At 62.0% G+C, this 19,242-nt stretch overlaps 2 protein-coding genes across 4 annotated transcripts in view; one reads left to right on the forward strand and one right to left on the reverse strand.

Annotated features, from left to right (window-relative positions):
* The first annotated feature begins 6 nt into the window (after positions 1-6).
* Positions 7-19,242, forward strand: part of PLCB3 (phospholipase C beta 3) — a 20,353-nt gene continuing 1,117 nt past the window's right edge. The window contains exons 1-31 of one of the 2 annotated variants that reach the window (XM_032357183.1): positions 7-255; positions 2,718-2,795; positions 3,061-3,129; positions 3,218-3,358; positions 3,583-3,662; positions 3,753-3,806; positions 3,896-3,971; positions 4,088-4,188; positions 4,704-4,870; positions 4,963-5,109; positions 6,069-6,309; positions 6,512-6,596; positions 6,680-6,869; positions 7,631-7,836; positions 8,666-8,762; positions 8,844-8,928; positions 9,223-9,347; positions 9,667-9,821; positions 9,911-10,072; positions 10,685-10,784; positions 10,876-10,980; positions 11,201-11,292; positions 12,593-12,746; positions 12,835-12,870; positions 12,959-13,151; positions 13,572-13,713; positions 13,805-13,881; positions 13,997-14,086; positions 14,194-14,251; positions 14,836-14,922; positions 15,015-15,653. In XM_032357183.1, the coding sequence (XP_032213074.1) occupies positions 157-255; positions 2,718-2,795; positions 3,061-3,129; positions 3,218-3,358; positions 3,583-3,662; positions 3,753-3,806; positions 3,896-3,971; positions 4,088-4,188; positions 4,704-4,870; positions 4,963-5,109; positions 6,069-6,309; positions 6,512-6,596; positions 6,680-6,869; positions 7,631-7,836; positions 8,666-8,762; positions 8,844-8,928; positions 9,223-9,347; positions 9,667-9,821; positions 9,911-10,072; positions 10,685-10,784; positions 10,876-10,980; positions 11,201-11,292; positions 12,593-12,746; positions 12,835-12,870; positions 12,959-13,151; positions 13,572-13,713; positions 13,805-13,881; positions 13,997-14,086; positions 14,194-14,251; positions 14,836-14,922; positions 15,015-15,218 (3,696 nt within the window). In that variant the 5' untranslated portion in view covers positions 7-156 and the 3' untranslated portion in view covers positions 15,219-15,653. Of the gene's footprint in view, positions 256-2,717; positions 2,796-3,060; positions 3,130-3,217; positions 3,359-3,582; positions 3,663-3,752; positions 3,807-3,895; positions 3,972-4,087; positions 4,189-4,703; positions 4,871-4,962; positions 5,110-6,068; positions 6,310-6,511; positions 6,597-6,679; positions 6,870-7,630; positions 7,837-8,665; positions 8,763-8,843; positions 8,929-9,222; positions 9,348-9,666; positions 9,822-9,910; positions 10,073-10,684; positions 10,785-10,875; positions 10,981-11,200; positions 11,293-12,592; positions 12,747-12,834; positions 12,871-12,958; positions 13,177-13,571; positions 13,714-13,804; positions 13,882-13,996; positions 14,087-14,193; positions 14,252-14,835; positions 14,923-15,014; positions 15,654-19,242 lie in introns of those variants that run through there. The other variant, XM_032357184.1, reaches the window with a different exon arrangement.
* The window catches only part of BAD (BCL2 associated agonist of cell death), a 12,388-nt gene continuing 10,894 nt past the window's right edge, over positions 17,749-19,242 (reverse strand). For both annotated transcript variants that reach the window (XM_032357201.1, XM_032357202.1), the window contains exons 3-4: positions 18,810-19,003; positions 17,749-18,267 (exon numbers count right to left, since the gene is read on the reverse strand). In XM_032357201.1, coding sequence (XP_032213092.1) covers positions 18,142-18,267; positions 18,810-19,003 — 320 coding nt within the window. In that variant the 3' untranslated portion in view covers positions 17,749-18,141. The remainder of the gene's footprint in view (positions 18,268-18,809; positions 19,004-19,242) is intronic.

A 19,242-nucleotide genomic window follows, 5' to 3' on the forward strand; every position in this document is an offset into this window, starting at 1 on the left:
CGCCGATTCTCTGGTCTGTCCGGGACAGACTGGCGGGCGGGCGGGCGCTGACGCCGCGGGGCCGGAGCGGGCCGCGCGGGAGCGCGCGGAGGGAGCAGCGGCGCCGTCGGTCCTCGTCGGGGCTCCGGGGGTCCCCGACTCGCCCCTAGCCGGGCCATGGCCGGCGCCAGGCCCGGCGTCCACGCGCTGCAGCTGGAGCCGCCCACCGTGGTAGAGACCCTGCGGCGCGGGAGTAAGTTCATCAAATGGGACGAGGTAAGCGCGGGGGGCCCCCCACGTTCCACCCAGTTCCTGGGACTCCCTCGCCCAAGCCCAGTCAGACCCCGGAGACCCCCACCCGATCCTGGCCTGGCCACGGCGCCCCCCCACCCCGAAGCCACTCTGGCTGTGCTCCGGAAACTTGAGTCCCCAGTCGTGCCCTTAATGAAGACTTTGTCCCCCACTCCCAGCCCCAGTCCATTCAGCTGTGGAAAATTTGGCTTTCCACTCTTTGGCCCGGAGACTTGGAACCCCGATGAATCCCCCCCCCCCCACCTCTTTTCACTCGTCCTTCCCACCCTCCCCGCCTGCCGGTCTAATTCTGATTCCCCCAACCCTGGCCTGGTCCTCAGACCATTGCCTGGCACTGGGCTCTGTCTGGAGGACCCTGGCTCCAATCGAGCTCAGCGCACCCCATTCTTCCTAGTGCCCTACCCTGAACATTGTTCTCCATTCATCACTTTTTCAGCCTGTTCTTCCTGCACCCCTTTGCCCTGCTTCAGGAGCCCATCCAAGCTCTCTGTTCAGGAGGGCAGTCAAGTCACCCCCTAGTGGAGTCTTTCCCCCCACAAGTTCCTGGGGGAACTTTGCTCTCCATTTCTTAGCATCAGGGACTTTGATCCCCAATAAATCCTTGCCCCCCCCTTTCTACCTGCCCTGCCCCTGCTGCTTCCCAGATGCCCGGGTCCCCACCTGCGGCTCTCCGACCCATCCTGCGCCCCACCCCCGTTTTCACACCGCCCCCTCCTCTGCCCCTTGGGCCCCCTCCTTCCCCAGGGCCTCCACCCGGCCCGCCTGAGCCTCCCCGCTGCTCCTTCCCAGTCAGGCCGGAGGCCTGGAAGACTCTGGGTTCCTTTCCGGCTGGGTGGGGCGGGTAGGCGTGGGAGCTGGGGGGAGGGGCTGGGGGCGTGGCCTGAGGCAGCAGGTGTGCCTTAGAGGGGTGCCTGGGAGCTCCGGGGACCGGGGGAGACCCCTCCCCCCAGTCCTGCGTGCGGGGAAAAGTTTCTCCTTTTCCTTCCAGTGTGATAAACCCAAATAAGGAAGTGGGAACTGGGAGAGGGCCCTGGGGGTGGGGTGGGGGTTGCCGACTGGGACTTAGAGCTGAAGAGCAGGGGGCCTGGGCTGTTTTTGAAGGCCGGACACTGGGAGTGTGGCAGAGGAAGGCCCTGGGGTCTGTACCCACAGACCTCCCCTCCCCTCACATTGCTGGGGGACCTGAGCCTCAGGGTTGGGAATCCCAAGGAGGGGCTGAAGGTGGGTGTGAGCACAGTGAGATGGGTTGGCCCGGGCACCCCCAAAGTTCCAAGGCCTCCTGGCCTTTATAAGAAAAGAGATGGGCGGGGCTGGTACGGTCCCCAATTCTCCAGAAACAGAAACCAAGTCTGGAAAGTGGAGACTCATCCCAGTCCCCACTGTGGGGTTGCAGCTAAGGCCAGGAGCTGGGCGCCTAGCAGGGGTCTTGTTTCCTTCCTTCCCAGGCGTCTGGATTCTGGAGCCAGACTGCCCTCGAGCAAATCCTAGGGCCTTTCTTGACCTTAAGCAAGCCACGTAGCCTCCCTGTGCCTCAGGCTCCTCAGGCTCCTGATCTGTTCAATGGGAAGAACAGTAGCATGTACTTCGGAAGATTGTTAGGAGGGCTAAGTGAGCTCCTAGAGGGCCGCTGACCCTGATGACCCCCCCACCCCCCCCCCCGCCTTGGCTGCTGGTCCTGAGTCACACAGGGGTGGCCCTGGGAGTGTGCCAGAGACCAGATCCTCCTCAGAAAATAGGGCTGGCATATTCTTCCCTGTCCTCCTGCCAGCCGCAAGGCTGTTGGAGAGAAGACAGAATTCGCTGTCCAGTCCCAAGGGCAGGGCGCGTCCCCTTCTGGGGGGATTTAGTCTGTATTCTGTAAGACAGGGTGAGGCAGAAGACTGAGGCTCCTGTCGGGTGCAGGGCATGGCGGAGGGGGGGGTGTCATGGGCTTTGAGGCCAATGTCAGGGCTGACTGGTTGTCATGAGGCCCTGAGGGACACAAGACGTGTAGAAGTCAGACTTCCAAACCATCTGCTTTCATCCCATAAATATTCTCAAGGGGGCTTCAGGGTGCTCCGACTCTGGGGAGGCCTCCCCAAGAAGGTGGGTCAGATTTCATGGGTCTAGAAGGAAGGAAAGAAAGGCTGTCCTAGCAAAGGAACAAAAATGCAAGAGCTGGAGGAGAGGAAAGGTAGTGGTTCCTGTGACTGAACCTTAGGGTCAGAGACAGGTGAGGCCGGGAGGGGCATTGGGACCCCTGATGCTATGCCAGGGACAATTGTGTAAGCTTCATCCTGAGGACCCTAGGGGAACCTGTGGGCTGGATGAGGCTTCATCGCGACTCACCCGCAGAAGCACTGAGTGGATGGCCTGAGGGAGCCCAGGGCCCAAGCCCGAGCCCCAGCCCTCACTCACTGACCCCTGCCCTTCCATCCCGTCCCCAGGAGGCCTCCAGTCGGAACCTGGTAACCCTGCGTGTGGACTCCAATGGCTTCTTTCTGTATTGGACCGGACCCAACATGGTGAGGGGAGCGGCGGTGGTACTGCCTGCTTAGGTCTAGGGCCCCTGGCCCAGACCCCCCTCTCCCCTCCACCCACCCAGGAGGGTGGGGCCCAGCTGCCGGCTGACCTCTCCCACGGCTCCCTGGACAGGAAGTGCTCCGGGCGGGGGCTGGGGCTGGGGCTGCAGCAGGGGGTGGCCACTCCCTGGCTTGGGTGGAGATCTTGGGGGCCCCTGGCTCTTGCCCCATAGCCTTTCAGACCCACCCTGGCATCTGGTTTCCCCAGGAGGTGGACACACTGGACATCAGTTCCATCAGGGACACGCGGACGGGTCGCTATGCCCGCCTGCCCAAGGTAAGTGGTGGGGGCCCTGAACTAAGAAAGGGAGTTAGGCCTTGGGGGTGGGGACACCCCTCTTTATCCTTGGCTTTCGACTACTCAGGACCCCAAGATCCGGGAGGTGCTGGGCTTTGGGGGCCCTGATGCCCGGCTGGAGGAGAAGTTGATGACGGTGGTGGCTGGGCCAGACCCGGTGAATACGACGTTCTTGAACTTCATGGCCGTGCAGGATGACACAGCCAAGGTGGGCTGGGGCCCAAGGGTCAGCCCCAGGGGAGCCACCGCCACTTAGCGTATGTTGCGCGCGAGCCTGTTCTCTGCCCCTGTTTCTAATCATCCTCTGACAAAGCAGTATTTAAGCAACATTCTGTGGCTCGTGCCTCATTCTGGGTGTCGGCTGGGGCTGGGCCCACCCCTCTGTTCCCAGATCACCCCCTCCCACCCTCACTCCGTCTCCCGACCCCTCAGGTCTGGACCGAGGAGCTGTTTAAGCTGGCTATGAACATCCTGGCTCAGAACGCCTCCCGGAACACGTTCCTGCGAAAAGCGTGAGTCGTGGGCCTGGCCGCCAGGGCGGTGGGTGGGGGGACTCAGGTGACCACGGCCGGCGTGTGACCCTGAGGCCTCTGCCTCCCCAGATACACAAAGCTGAAGCTGCAGGTGAACCAGGACGGACGGATTCCGGTGAAGAAGTGAGTACCCCTGGCCCTCAGTACCTTCTCTCCTGTCCCCATCTGGGTAACCTTCGCCCCCGTGACTCTGACCCCTCTCACCTGCCCAGTATCCTGAAGATGTTTTCAGCAGATAAGAAGCGGGTAGAGACTGCACTGGAATCCTGTGGCCTAAATTTCAACCGGGTGAGGAGGCCGGAGTGACATAGGGAGAGTGGGGTGGATGGGTGCCCGGTCTTTGGGGGCCAGCTGCCCTGGGTTCTCACCCCACACTTCTGGGCTCCCCCCAACCCCCACCCCAGAGTGAGTCCATCCGGCCCGACGAGTTTTCCTTGGAGATCTTCGAGCGGTTCCTGAATAAGTTGTGTCTGCGGCCAGACATTGACAAGATCCTGCTGGAGATGTGAGCAGGGCTGGGCCCCCCTCCGAGCCCCCAGTGCTCTGTGTGTGGCCTCTGCTGGCATTCCTTCCAGCACAGTGAGGGGAAGCAGAACTTCCGGGGGTCCCGTGGGGGCCGGGGCTGGGGCGGTGCTGTGAACTGCTCTGTGCTGACCCTTTGCATCACCCTACGCCGGGGTCGGGGACCAAGCAGCTTTGATGAGCTGTGGGACTTGCTTGAGCTCATAGAGCAAGTGGCTGCTGGAGCCGAGGTTGGGTCCAGCGTCCAGAAGCAGTCCTGGCAGGCCAAACCCTTGGTGGCTTCCGAAGCCCTTGCTAATGGCAATGCCAGCACCTCGGGGTTAGAAAGTGGGTGGATGGGAAAACTGAGGCCCAGAGTGGGCAGCCGTTTGCCCAAGTCCCAGTCAGCAGGTGCAAGAGCCAGACCCCAACCTCCCGACTCCTGCTCCGAGGGCAAGGGCGTGGTACAGGGAATGGGGACGGTCCAGCCTGACCCTGTCAGCCTCCTGCCCTGTCTAGAGGCGCCAAGGGCAAGCCTTACCTGACGCTGGAGCAGCTCATGGACTTCATCAACCAGAAGCAACGGGACCCGAGGCTCAACGAGGTGCTGTACCCACCCCTGCGGCCGTCCCAGGCCCGGCTGCTCATCGAGAAGTATGAGCCCAACCAGCAGTTCCTAGAGCGAGGTGAGTCCGTGAGGAGCCCGTCGGAGGGGCAGGGTTTGGGGGGCCATCACGAGGTGCCCCGGCTGAGCCTGCTGACCCCACCCATCCCCCAGACCAGATGTCCATGGAGGGCTTCAGCCGCTACCTGGGCGGTGAGGAGAACGGCATCCTGCCCCTGGAGGCCCTGGATCTCAGTGCGGACATGACCCAGCCGCTGAGCGCCTACTTCATCAACTCCTCACACAACACCTATCTCACAGGTGAGCGAGCCCCCCACTGTGGGCAGCTGGGGCGGTGGCCTCCGTGCCCTCTGCCCGCGGCCCCTCCTGTGGCCTCCCTCCTTTTCGGGGTGGCCGGTGCTGGGGAAGCAGGCCGGGAACAGGCAGCCTACCCTGGGGGGGGACCTCGGCTTCTCTGCATGGACGCCTCTCCTGGGTGGTCTGGAAGGCTTCCGTGGGGAAGGGCTGAGGCCTGCACCTGTCGCCTGTAAAGGAGCACTGAAGGCCGGGAGCAGGACACTCCTGGGTGCTCTTCAGCTGGGAAGGAGGCTGGAGGCAGGGCGGGTGCTGGGGCAAGTAGAAGTGAGAAGGAGTGAGAAAAGGAGGCAGGGCTAGACCACAGGGCACGGAAGGAATTTGGATTGATCCTAAGTGGGCGGGAAAGGCTTTCTGGAGGGTGTCAATCAGGGGAGGTCATGAGACCTGGTATGTTTTGGGAAGCGTGACAAGCCAGGTGCTCCCGGAGATGGGATGGGAGGCAGGGAGGGGCCCCAGGCGGAAGGTAATAGAGGCCATCCGTGGGTGGAAGGAGAGAGAAGTGGGGGGCCGTGGGGGCGTTGGGGACGACTCCCCGCTGCAGGTCAGTAGCTGGAGGCGGGGGTGGCGGGTGTTTATCTGCAAGAGGGTGAGTCCTGGAGGAAGAACCCATCAGCAGCCAGCGCTGCTCGATGCTGACTCTGCCCGGCTTGGACCTGAGCCAAGGGCTGGGTGGCAGGACCCAGGCCCTGCCCTGAGGGATTTCGGGAGAGATGGCGCTGGTTCCACAGCAAATTAAGGAGCGATCAAGGGCTGGCCAGACGGCGTGCCAGGGCCGGGCTGGGCCGCCACTGGGGCCTCCGCGTCTCCAGCGGGGCTGGGGCAGTGCAGGCCGGGGGAGGGGTGGTGGTGAGTGGGTGAGGAGCCCGGCGGGCCAGGCGGTGCTGACGGGGCCTCGCCGCCAGCGGGGCAGCTGGCCGGGACCTCGTCGGTGGAGATGTACCGGCAGGCGCTGCTGTGGGGCTGCCGCTGCGTGGAGCTGGACGTGTGGAAAGGCCGGCCGCCCGAGGAGGAGCCCTTCATCACCCATGGCTTCACCATGACCACGGAGGTGCCGCTGCGGGACGTGCTCGAGGCCATCGCGGAGACTGCCTTCAAGACCTCGCCCTACCCCGTCATCCTCTCTTTTGAGAACCACGTGGACTCGTGAGTGGGCCCCTGACCTGAGGACCACCGCCCCCCACCACCCCCATCGGTCCAGAGGCAGCCATTCTGCCATGGCACTGTTCCTGTGACCTCTGACCCTGAGGATCTTTGTCTACCCTGGGGACGTCAGCTTCGCACGCCACCACCCCCCCACCACCCCCGCTGTCCCCGGAACCTCTGACCTTTAACCTTGGCCCCGCAGGGCAAAGCAACAGGCCAAGATGGCCGAGTACTGCCGGTCCATCTTTGGGGACGCGCTGCTCATTGACCCACTGGACAAGTACCCGGTAGGAGGGCTTGGAGCTGTGGCAGGGCATGGGGGTGGTGGTGAGGACTCCCCGGCGGGCCCTGACCTGTCTGTGCCCACCAGCTGGCCCCAGGCGTCCCCCTGCCCAGCCCACAGGACCTGATGGGCCGCATCCTGGTGAAGAACAAGAAGCGACACCAGCCCAGCACCGGTGTCCCCAACAGCTCTGTGCGCAAGCGGCCCCTGGAACAGAGCAACTCGGCCCTGAGTGAGAGCTCGGCTGCCACCACTGAGCCCTCCTCCCCTCAGCTCGGTACAGCCCTGGGCCCAGCCTTTGCCGACCCTGAGCTCTCGCCTCACTGAGCCCCACTTCCCAGGCGGTCCTCCTTCTGCTCCCAGCCTGTCCTTCCTTCTCACTAAGCCTCTCAGCCGAGGCTGGGACCTCTGACTCCCGACCCCGGGCCCTGACCTCCCCAGACTATAGCCTGACTGGATTGGGTTCCATCGAGTTCCTGACCCATCAGTCTCAGCCTCCCCCCGCCTCACACAGCCCTCCTCTCAACCACATTATAACTCTGAATTCTGACTTCTGGCCTCAGTGAACCACATCCTCATGCTTCGGCTCCGACCCTTTTCCTGTGACCCCTCTGAGTCTGTCCACCCAGCCGGTGATACTTTGAGCTAACCCTTGAGCTCTTACTTTGTTAAGGTCCTTTGTACTACCCACCCCTGACCGCTCACCTCACTAGGCCTCCTCACTGGGTCTGGCTCTGACACCTCACTCAGAACCCCACCATGTCATCCTTCGCCCCCACTGCCAAGGCAGTTGTACCCCAGTTCCTGGTTTCTCACCCCTCTGAGCCGCCCCACCTGCCTCTCTAATGGACAGAACTCTAACCTTGACCTTTGACCCATGACCCCTGTGCACTACTACTGGGTTGAATACCATCCAACTCCTGACCTCTGCTCTCTCCCTCCTTGACCCTGACTTCCCCACTGAGTCACCTCCACAACCCCTCCTGACTCCCAAGTGTCTGTGTTCGTCCTGACTCCCTGTGGCCCTATCCTCTGCAGGGTCCCCCAGCTCTGACAGCTGCCCAGGCCTGAGCAACGGGGAAGAAGTGGCCCTGGAGAAGCCCAGCCTGGAGCCTCGCAAGTCTCTGGGCGAGGACGGGCTACAGCGGGGCACGGATGCTCTTGGATCTGCAGACCGTGAGGAGGAGGAGGAGGATGAGGAAGAAGAGGAACAGACAGATCCTAAAAAGCCAACCACAGATGAGGTCAGCCCTGGAGGTGGGAAGAGGCAGAGGGAGCCTGGATTAAGGACCCAGGCATTTGCTGAGCCCCTGTCTGGCCACGGTCCGGTGTTAGCCCTGATGTTCTGGAGTCCATGGTGGGGAGGGTGTGTAGAGGGGGGAGAAGGGGTCTTAGGTAAACAGGCATGGGAGCAGGTGAAATTGTGCGCACGACTAGGCTGGGGAGAGGCGAGTTAAGCTGTAGCATTGTGGGGAAAGAAGAGAAGAATGACCTGGGCAGGGAAATGGGGCGATTGGACCTAAGGAAGAGGGATGCCATGTGCAAAGGCCCTGTGGCAGGACTGGAGAGTACAGAAAGGGGCCACATAAGACAAGGGAGTGTGGAGTTCTGAGAAGTGGAGGTGATAGAAAAGGTGGGTCCATGAGGTCAGATTTGGAAGGGGCCCAGAGTGAGGAAGGGTGTGGGCAGGGGTGGCCAAGTTCAGTATTGCAGGTGTTGGGTTCGGGGCTCTTGGTGGGCCACAGAGGGGACATGGCAGCATAGTGGCTGAAAATAATGGCTCATCCGCATGGGAATCATTGAGTCCTGGGGCTGGATGAGGAGTGTCAGCTTCCAAAGATCAGGGAGGCAGGAGGCAAAGGAGGAAGGTGGGGACCAGGGCAAGGTCCCAGAGGGAATGGGACCAGGACTGACAGGCCAGAAGGGGCTGGGGCCCTTGCTGAGAGCCACTGGGCAGCGTGATTGCAGAGGTGGGTGGAGGGTCAGCCCCTCCTTCCTGACGGGGCAGGTGAGGGAACTTATGGCTGAGGGATGGGTGCATGGCACTGCTGACCCTTCGTTTGGGGGCCACAGGGCACTGCCAGCAGTGAGGTCAATGCCACCGAGGAAATGTCCACACTCGTCAACTACATCGAGCCTGTCAAGTTCAAGTCCTTTGAGGCTGCTCGAAGTGAGTGGGTTAGGAGATGGTGGGAATAGGAGCCAGCCCAGCCTTGCCAGGCCTGATCGCCCCCCACTCCTCACCCCTCAGAAAGGAACAAATGCTTCGAGATGTCATCCTTCGTGGAGACCAAGGCCATGGAGCAACTGACCAAGAGCCCCATGGAGTTTGTGGAGTATCCTTCCACATTGCCAGGGCAGGCTAACCAGGGTGGGGTGCTCAGAGGCCGGCTCAGATGTGTTCTGACCCACTGACGCCACCCGCACAGGGTCCTGACCCTCGAGCACCCTGGTCTGGGTTTGGGGCTAGCCTCGGAAACTGCTCGGGGGCGAGGCCGAGAGGCAGGGGGCCAGAGGGGCAGCTAGAGCCAAGGCCGGGCAGTGGCTTCACAGGAGCCGAGCACAGGCCTGGCGTGCCAGCCAGGAGGCGGGGGCCAGTACACGGCATGGCCCCTGACCGCCAACCTCAGATACAACAAGCAGCAGCTCAGCCGCATCTACCCCAAGGGCACCCGCGTGGACTCATCCAACTATATGCCCCAGCTCTTCTGGAATGTCGGCTGCCAGCTTGTCGCGCTCAACTTCCAGACCCTGGGTGAGCACTAGCCCGCCTCGACCCCCTGGCCTCCGACCTCACTGACTTCTGCTCAGGGATCCTGCTCTCATTGTCTTGTAGGGACCTCTGGCTCTATAGTGCTAGATCTCTACTCCGAACCAAGACCTCTGCAAACTCCACCTCCTGACCTTGGCTGACCCTAGACCTTAGCCCCTGTCTGATCTTTCCAGAGTCTGGAGCCCTGATCCCATTTGATCAGACCCTAGACTCCCTGATCGTCCCACTGCGTTCAGCTGTCCTTCCTGCCTCCTCATCCCATGGGCCTTGCCGGCCCTTGGCCTCCCCCTGTCACCCCCAGATGTGGCGATGCAGCTAAACGCAGGCGTGTTCGAGTACAACGGGCGCAGCGGCTACCTGCTCAAGCCCGAGTTCATGCGGCGGCCGGACAAGTCCTTCGATCCCTTCACCGAAGTCATCGTGGACGGCATCGTGGCCAATGCCTTGCGGGTCAAGGTGGGGCCAGGGAGCCAGGGATGGCTCTGGCGGGGTGTCCTTGGGGTGGGCCTCTTAGCAGGGACCTCACTCTCCTGCCCACCCACCAGGTGATCTCGGGGCAGTTCCTGTCCGACAGGAAGGTGGGCATCTATGTGGAAGTGGACATGTTCGGCCTCCCCGTGGATACGCGGCGCAAATACCGCACTCGGACTTCTCAGGGGAATTCCTTCAATCCCGTATGGGATGAGGAGCCCTTTGACTTCCCCAAGGTGAGCCTGCTGCCCGTGCCCGCTCTGCCAGGCTCTCTTGGCAGGGGGAGCTGCAAGCAGGCACGCGGTAGTAGCAAGGATCAGAAGGCAGGGGTGCCGAGGGACCCCAAGCCTGGGCCTGTCCCCTCTAGGCCCCAGGTAGGCCCTGTGTGTGCCAGGGTCAGGCTCAGGCTCCTTGCCCTCTGTAGGCTTCGAGAAGAGGACAGGAAGGGGAGACAGCAGGAGGGCCTCCGTGAGGCATGGGTGCAGCTGCCCTGTCTCCCGGGCAGGAGGGACTGATCTGGGCTCACAGACATAAGCTCACACAGGCTCATCCCTGCCCCCTGGAAGGGTTGGGATCCTCTGTGGCCTGTGGGAGTGGGTGTGGTCTCAGGCCAGGACCCAGGACTCCCAGTCCAGGTCTAACCTGGCAAGGCCCAGAGCTGTCCCATCAGAGTGGTGCCTGGAGGGGTCTGCCCGCTGAGTGGCACGGCTGACGGATGGTCAGTAGCTGGGTCAGCGGTCTGAGGGTCTGCTCGGGGTGTTGGTCTCAGTCGCGGTGGTGCGTTGTGGCTCAGTGGGCATAGCAGCCACGGGTCAGCTGCAAGGCTTGGTGGCGCTCCGGGTCCTCAGGTGGTGCTGCCCACGTTGGCTTCCCTGCGCATCGCGGCCTTTGAGGAGGGCGGCAAGTTTGTGGGGCATCGAATCCTGCCCGTCTCGGCCATCCGCTCAGGTGAGGCCATCCGGGCTCCGGGAAGCGTGGAGGCGGTGTGGGCGGGGTGCGGTTAGCGGGGCCTGGCCACCTCACTGTCCCACCCTCGTAGGGTACCACTACATCTGTCTGCGGAACGAGGCCAACCAGCCGCTCTGCCTGCCGGCCCTGCTCATTTACACTGAAGCCTCTGACTACATTCCTGACGACCACCAGGGTAAGCTGGAGCTGGGGGACCTAGGGGGACACAGGCCAGGCAGGGGCCAGGGCGCGCGCCAACAGGGTCTGCTGGTGGCTGAGCCAGATGGCCCCCATCAAGGGGGCACTAAACAGGCCTGACAGCGGGTTCTGGGGTCCTTGCGCGGAACCCGAACAGCGGGGAAGGCGTGGCCTCGGGGAGCATGTCTCTGAAAGCCTCCCCTCTGCCCCGCACCCAGACTACGCGGAGGCCCTTATCAACCCCATCAAGCATGTCAGCCTGATGGACCAGAGGGCCAAGCAGCTGGCTGCTCTCATTGGGGAGAGCGAGGTAAGCCAAGGCAGGTCCGGGGTGGGTGGGAGGCAGCAGGCTCAGGCTGACCTGGACCCTGGAGACTGCTGGTGGGGGAGCGGTGGTGGTGTGGTGGGGGGGGCGTGTGGCAGGGGGCTGGGTGGGGAACGCAGTGCGGGCTGATCTCTGGGGCTGGTCCTGGCGAAGCAGCCTGTAGCCTTCCCCACTCTGCTGTGCCCACCCCAGCCCCAGCTGGTGCCTGGTCCCTCTCTCCGAGTAGGGCTGGATTCTGTTCGCTGCCTTACTGTGGATGCCAGCCTGAGGCATTTACCCACAGCCTCTGTCTGGAGGGCTGATTCTCCTTTCTGGCTTCTCTCATCCAGACCAGATCATAAAGCCAAGTGAATGCTGAGTTCCAGATCTCTGCCTGGCCGGGTGGGAGCCCTTTTCATGCCCTCAGCTCATAGAACGCCCCCTTCCCCTACCACCCGAGTTTGGTCCTGCCACCCCAGTGTAGGCATGGGAATGCCCAGGCTCTCCAGCTGGGCCTCCAGCCCTCGGCTCTGCCTCCGACAGTGGCATGAGACAGGGCTTCTGGCTTTTCTGACTCAGTGGGCTCAGCAGCCCTGGGTTACTGTCCGCACATTAAGGAGGTGGGAACTACCCTTTTCGCCTGTGAGAGGCCTTCAGGACAGACCTGGGCTGGCATTCCTCCAGCAACAGGGTCAGAGTTGAAGTGCCGAGTTCAGCTGCTTCACCAAAGCCATTGGAAGCCACAGAAGCTTTTAAAACCTGGGGTCCTGGGAGACAGGAGCTGGGCAGCGGTGTCTGCGGGGAGGGGTCGGGAGCAGAGGCTCACCCGCACGTCCAGACCCGGTCCCACGGGGCCTGTGGCCGGCAGAGAGAGGCTGCTTGGAGCTGTTAGCGGGAGAGGCTGGTGCCCACTCTGCGGTCACTTCCTTTGCTGATTTAATCAGGAGCCAAGCAACGAGGAAGATGAGCAGCTGTGGGCAAGGGTGGAGGGGGACTCGGAGAGGGGAGGAAATTTGGGGTGGGGCCAAGGCTTTCCTGAACAATCTGGAAGTTCCTGAGCACACGCAACAGGGTCTGGCATCCTAGAGACATGATCTCTCGTTACCTTTCCCACACCCTGGGAAAAGGGGTTTCGATACATTTATTGGAGACCTCTTATTTCTCTCGTAGGTGTTTCAATGGCCCCACATTGATAGATGGGGAGCCCAGGCCAGACCGGCTGAGGGAAGCCAACCAGAGGCACTGGGGAGCCCTGGGAGGTTAGGACAGCATTTCTGGAAAGAGCCTTCTGCTTTCTCCCTGTCAGGCTCAGGCCAGCCCAGAGACCTGCCAAGAGACTCCGTCTCAGCAGCTGGGGTCCCAGCTGACCCCAAACCCCACACCCAGCCCACTGGACACTTCCCCGCGCCGGGCCCCAGGCCCTGCCACGTCCCCTACCAGCACCTCTCTCAGCAGCCCAGGTAAGGGGCGGCCTGGGCCTTGGGGGTAGCCCCGCCGTGCTCCCCTCCTGCCTCCCCCCCCCCTCACAGCCCCGCCTCTTCTCTGCAGGCCAGCGGGATGACCTCATCGCCAGCCTCCTCTCAGGTGCGGGGCAGGCCTGTGCGGGAGGGGAGTGGGGCGCTCCCGGGGGCCCACCAGCCCCCGCCCAGCCCACCCGTGCTCTGTTGCTCAGAGGTGGCCCCAGCCTCGCTGGACGAGCTCCGAGGCCACAAGGTGCTGGTGAAGCTCCGGAGCCGGCAGGAGCGAGAGCTTCGAGAGCTGCACAAGAAGCACCAGCGCAAGGCTGTTGCCCTCACGCGCCGGCTGCTCAGCAGCCTGGCCCAGGCCCGGGCAGAGAGCAGGTGCCGCCCACGGCTGGGTGTCCCGTGAGTGTCCGGTGTGCCCTGGTGTGTGTGCATGTGGGGTTTTCACTCGGCGGGGTGGTGGGGGGGCATGGCGGGATGGCCGAGGGCTGCCCCTTCACCCCCCGCAAGGAGTCAAGGTGTGGTGCCAGGGAGATCGAGGAGCCGTCCCACGTGGGTCCCCCCCTCTCTGCCAGGGAGCCAGGCCTCTGCTGGAGTCTCCCATGAACAGCCTCTCTTTCCAGAAGCTGTTGCCCTACAGGCTCCCACATTTGCATGGGGCTAATGGACTTGTCATTGGCATCACAGACCCTGCCCCCCACCCCCACCCCGCCCCGGCTGGTGTCTGCCGTTGCCTGTTGGGATCTGCCCTGCCCGCTGCTGCCCTCCCAGGCCAAGTCCATGTGACAACCTGAGGATCACCCGGTCGGGTTCTTCCTACAGAGGTGGGGAGCACGAGGAGGAGGCGGAGGAAGAGGCGAAGCAGTATCAGGAATTCCAGAAGAGACAGGTGCAGAGTCTCCTGGAGCTGAGGGAGGCCCAGGCCGATGCTGAGGCTGAGCGGCGGCTGGAGCACCTGAGACAGGTGAGGTGGGCCAGTGGCCACGGGGGACGGCCCGCCTCCTGGACACACCTGGCGTCAGCCTGGGTTACCCGTTGGCCGCCTGTGTCCGCAGGCTCAGCTGCGGCTCAGGGAGATTGTCCTGGAGGCTCAGACAACTCAGATCAAGAGGCTGAAGGAGGTGAAGGAGAGGTGAAGGCCCAAGATCTTGGCGGGGCGGGGCGGGGCCTCCCTTTTTCTCAGAGAGGAGAGGAGACCCCCGGACCTGCTGTTGATCCTTTCTCCGCCCCCCGCCCTGCTCTTCCAGGGAGAAGAAGGAACTGCAGAAGATTCTGGACAGGAAGCGTCATAACAGTATCTCAGAGGCCAAGACAAGGGAGAAACATAAGAAGGAGGCGTAAGGGCCCTGGGGCCAGGAGCCACTGGGGGGCTGGCAGCTGCTGGGGGCTGGGCAGGCAGGGCTGGGGGCCGGGCACCAAGCCCCCTCTACATCGCTCCCTGCAGGGAACTGACAGAGATTAACCGCCGGCACATCACCGAGTCGGTCAACTCTATCCGTCGGGTGAGTGAGGCTCGGGTCCCACCTTGGCCCCAGCCCACCCCTCTCTTCCTGAAGCTTGTGTCCTGGGGCGCCTGGGTGGTGCAGTTGGTTAGGCGGCTGCGTTCCGCTGGGGTCATGATCCCCAGGGCCTGGGATCGGGCCCTGCGTCGGGCTCTCTGCTAGATGGGCAGCCAGCTTCTCCCTCTACTGCTTGTGCTGTCTCGCACACTGGCTTGCTATCTCTCTCTCTCTCTCAAATAAATAAATAAAATCTTAAAAAATCTTAAAATAAAATCTTAAAAAAAATCTTAAAAAAAAAAAGGAAAGAACAAACTTGTCTCCTTAGTGCCTGGCCTATGGCTACATTGCCCTAGAGGGACTTCTAGAACCTTTTCCTCTGGGCTCTGTCTTGCCCCGATACATCCAGAGCCAACTGTCTGCAAAGGTGTCCCACGGCTTTGGAGTCTTTGGGTCTGGAACCTTTGCTATAAGGGTCACCTCAGAACCCCGGCCCCCCAGCCCTGGGATCCTGCACCTGCCTGACCCCTGCCCCTCCCTTAGAGACCCTTGGTTGAGCCCAGCCCTCATCCCTACTCCCCCTGCAGCTGGAGGAGGCCCAGAAGCAGCGGCACGAGCGCCTTGTGGCTGGGCAGCAGCAGGTCCTACAGCAGCTGGCAGAAGAGGAGCCCAAGGTGAGGCCTGCGTGGAGTGGGGGGGGGGGTGGCGGGCACCCAGAGTGCCGGGTGGACCGGGCCCCGCCTGTGTGACACCCCTCCTCCCTCAGCTGCTAGCCCAGCTGGCCCAGGAGTGCCAGGAACAGCGGGCAAGGCTGCCCCAGGAGATCCGCCGGAGCCTGCTGGGCGAGACGCCGGAGGGGCTGGGGGACGGGCATCTGGTGGCCTGTGCCAGTAACGGTCACGCACCTGGAAGCAGCGGGCACCTGTCCGGCGCTGACTCGGAGAGCCAAGAGGAGAATACGAAGCTCTGAACTGGACGAGCTCGAGAGGTGGCCGCAGGAGGGGTGCTGGGAGGGCAAGAAGCTAAGACACTAATGCCTTTTTGGTTTTTTTTTTTTTTTTTTTTAACTTTCTATCTTTAGAAATTTTATTTTTTTAAACTGGGGCGAGCACCCCACACTAACTCCCTTCTTTCACCCTCCTGGAGCCCCATTAGTCCCCAGCCCCTCCTTCCTGCCTTCAGTCCTAAGGAGGGTGCTGGGTCACTGTGGGCCACCCGGGTTTTGCCCTCCCATGATACCCACGCCCCAGAGTGGGAGCTGACTCCCTCACTTCCCCGGGGAACACTGGCAGAGACTTTGAGCTCTGGGAAGTAGGGGGTCATATGCTTTCTCTATTCTTTGGGAATTTTTTTTTTTTTTTACATGAATAAAAGTGGATTTCAGGGACCCTGTGTGCCATGTGGTTTGGGGTGGGGGCAGTTCGGGAGAGGACCCTGGGCCCTGGGCCTGGCTCTGCTGTTCTTCTGGGGGCTTTGGTTTCCTCATCTATAAAATGGGCTGGTGGGCATTGTGGGGTTGAGGTTAGGCCCCCAGCGGAGGGTGGCTAGCTTTCAACCTTGAGACCTCCTTGCTTGGGTCCTTGCAGATTCTCCCAATGACCTGACATCCAGTGGCCTCCCCCAGGCTTTCCTGCCTTTATGGCCTCTGTCCCTGACCCATTGCTTCTTGCCCCCCCCGCCCCCGCCAACCTCCACTTAACATTACTTTTCTCCCCTCCTGGGCTCTTCTAGTCCCCCCTTCACAGAGGCTCAGGCCTCTGCTTCAGGAAGCCTTCCCTGCCCCCCCTTCCTGTGGCCTGATAATGACCCAAGCGCCCAGCATCTTCCGCCGAGGCTGCTCTGGGCCCCTCGCAGGCAGTTGACTCTAATTGGGGATGGACCTGGTCTGCTCAGAACTTGCCCAGGCTCACAGTGATACATATGGGGGGCCCTGGTGGTGACCCTTGGGAGGAGGGGAGCTGGCCATCACAGATGCTCACAGGGACTGGGAGACCCAGCATCCCCCTCATCCCTGTGAGGTAGATGTTACGCCTGTTTTACAGATGAGGTTAACTGAGGCCCAGAGCAGAAGTCACAGGTGCCAGGCCACAGCTAAGTCAGGATGTCCTGACCCAGAGGCAAGGCGGGCCTGGACCCTCTGTGGCAGACTGTCTTGGCCTTGGGACAGCCAGCGTGGAGTGGTACAGACCCTGCTGTGAGGGTGCGGCTAGGTTCTGCTGCAGGCTCAGGAGCTCAGGCTGGCACTTCTTCAAGGCCTCTCCCGGCTTCCTGGCGCTTCGCTTCCCGGCCTCACGGCCTCCCTCCTCCAGAGGAAGGCAGCCTCTTATCTGGGCTTATCTCCTGCCAATTGAGTGTTTTCTTTCTTTGTTTTTGCTGCAGCCTCAGGCAAACAGACAGGGTGGGGAGGTGATAGAGAAAGGGCCAGCCCCACTCAGGGCTGGGGGCCTCTCCCCTTTGCCCTGTTCCCTTAGGGTTAATACCATGGCCCAAACCCTCCTTGCTTCTGTGGTCAGGCCTGGTCCTGTCTCCAAACTGGCCTACTCTATTCTGTGGCCAGGCCACTCAGCCACCAAGGCTTTTCCTAATTTGGCTGGCCGCCACCTGTAGAAACACTCCATGTCAGTCCCTGGGTCCTCAAAGTCCAAGCTCAACTCCCAAACTTCCCGGGATGACATTCCAGCCCCCTCAGAATCCTGGCCTCTGCTGCTCCCCCCTCCCATGGGTCCACTCTTTACAGGGAATGACAGTTCCCTCTTCCATATCGCTCTTCAATTCCCAGGGCTAACTCACCTCCTCCCTGAAGCCCTCCCGGACTTTGCCTTGCGGGAGGGAGCCGCCCTCACCCCGGTTCTGAGTCCCTATTACAGCACTCAGCTGGCGGTAACTCCACTCTGAGAGCCTGGTACTCCCCCGGCCAGGAAGCTTGAGGAGCTGTGGCGTAATTCAGCTCTGTACACCCTGTACCAAGCGCTAGCTGGTCTATAGGGGGCGCCAGTAAATCTTCCTGGAATTGAGCTCCGAGCTCCGCTCCCAAGCCCGGGTGAAGCTCCAGTTCTCCTGTGACCAGTCCAGTCACAACCCTGGGCCCAACCTTCCGTTGCCCCCCTCCCCCGCTCTGAGCGTCCCTGCCAGTTCCCTGAACAGAGCTGGCCCCAGGCCGGCCACACAGTAGCTGTTTGAAAGGGCTGACCCAAATAGGAACAAATGACCCTCCCTGGGGGCCGGCGGCACGGTTTGCAGAGCGCGGAATTCCGGCGGCCGGCCGGCCTGCAGTTCCCAATTACCATATTAGAGATAAGGACCTGCAGGTCCCAAGGCCCCGCTGCGCTCTGCTTTCCGGAGGCCAAGAAGCCCTGGCTCTCTGGTTGCCGCCTGGACCCGTTCCCGGTCTCGGTTCCAGGGTAAGTCGCTCAAAAAGAGCCTCGCGAAGACTTCTTTTGAAACTGCCAGTGCTAGCACTGCCCCTGCCTGCGAAGCCCCAAGCGACGGAAAGAGAAGACTCGGCGGCACAAACGCGGGCTTTATTAAGCACATGTCGCTGCAAGCGATGGCCCTCAGCGACACCGCGGAGGAAAGGGTTCTGGTGAGAAGGCAGGACTTCTTGGAATTGCAACTTGCAGACGATGAGGGTATCCCATCGCCGGGGGCGGGGTCACAGGGCCACTTCCGGCGGCTAAGAGCGGATAAAACTTCAAAACTTCCGACGAGGACAAACCCCTCCGTGCTCTTCGTACACACCGGAAGGAAATCGGGCTTTGGGTCAGATCACCTCCTTCGAAAAGGAAAGGACTGATCCTCTTTCTTGCATAAAGCCTGCGGAAAAGACTTCCGCCCACACCCAAGATGGCCGCCGGCGGCGCCGGGAAAGGGGGGGTTTCGGGCTGTGGGACGGGTCATTGGGAGGGGGCGGAGCCTCCTCTCCCCAAGTTCCGATCCCACCAGGACTGGATGACGCGCGTCCAACTGGGGCTCTGTCGCATCTGCGTGGCTGTGCCTGCGCTCTTCGGGCGAGGAAGCCCCTTCGGGTGGGAAGAGAGGGTTAAATGAGTTAGCCTGTCGTGGCAGCCCAAGTCGGAGCCCTCCACCTCTGGAATCCCACCGCTGAGATGCCCGGGGCCCTAAACCATAGCTCCTCGCTTGCCCTGTACGAGTGGCCTCCTCACCACTTACGGAAGCTCCAAGGGTCGCTTGGGCCCTCAGAAATGGGACTGGTTAGATCCCAGACGCACCCTGCCAGGGGCGCTGGGGGAGAACGCTTAGGACCTTGCGAGTATCAGAGCCCGAGACCTAGCCTCGAAGCCCGAACGGCAATTCAATCACTAAGTAATTCTGAACCTGAGACCAAAGAACCCGGATATCCGAAAGGGGCCGATAGCGAGCACAAATACCAGCATGCCTCGCGCCCCGAGCATCCCGGAAACTCGGGCGCTTTGGCTTTTTGACGCTCGGTCCGGACTACAGATACCGGCAGGCACTAGGACGCAGGAAGAGTGGCCCGGGGCGGGGTGGGGTGGGGTGCCCCGAACTACAGATCCCGACATGCTTTGGGGCCGGCGCTCACCTTGAAGGAGCCCTGGAACTCGTCGCTCATCCTCCGGAGCTCGCGGCCATAACGCAGTGCCGCACAGAGGTTGGGGGGCGCTGACCGCGAGCGCCCCCGGAAAGGGCTAAGCTCTTCTTCCTCCATCCCCTCATCTTCCTCGGTCCCCGCGGGGTACGAGCTGTGGCGACTTCGCGTCTCCACAGCCCCAGCGCCTGCACAGGGGACGGAGGCGGCATGAGTCCCCACTCCTCTGCGCCTCCAGCTTTGCCAAAGCCCTCGCCCGCTGATGTCCCTGGGTGCCCAGTAGCTTGGCAGGTGCCTCAAAGTACCTCCGAGACCCAGTTCAGTTCCTTCATACGTAAAGCGAGGGAAGCTCGTGGGGCTTTTGTGAAGATTCGCATTAACTTCTCATTAATCCCATAAATCTTAATTGAGCCCCAATAATGGGCCA

Source organism: Mustela erminea, chromosome 9 (assembly GCF_009829155.1).
Source record: "Mustela erminea isolate mMusErm1 chromosome 9, mMusErm1.Pri, whole genome shotgun sequence".
Classification (NCBI taxonomy): Eukaryota; Metazoa; Chordata; class Mammalia; order Carnivora; family Mustelidae; genus Mustela; species Mustela erminea.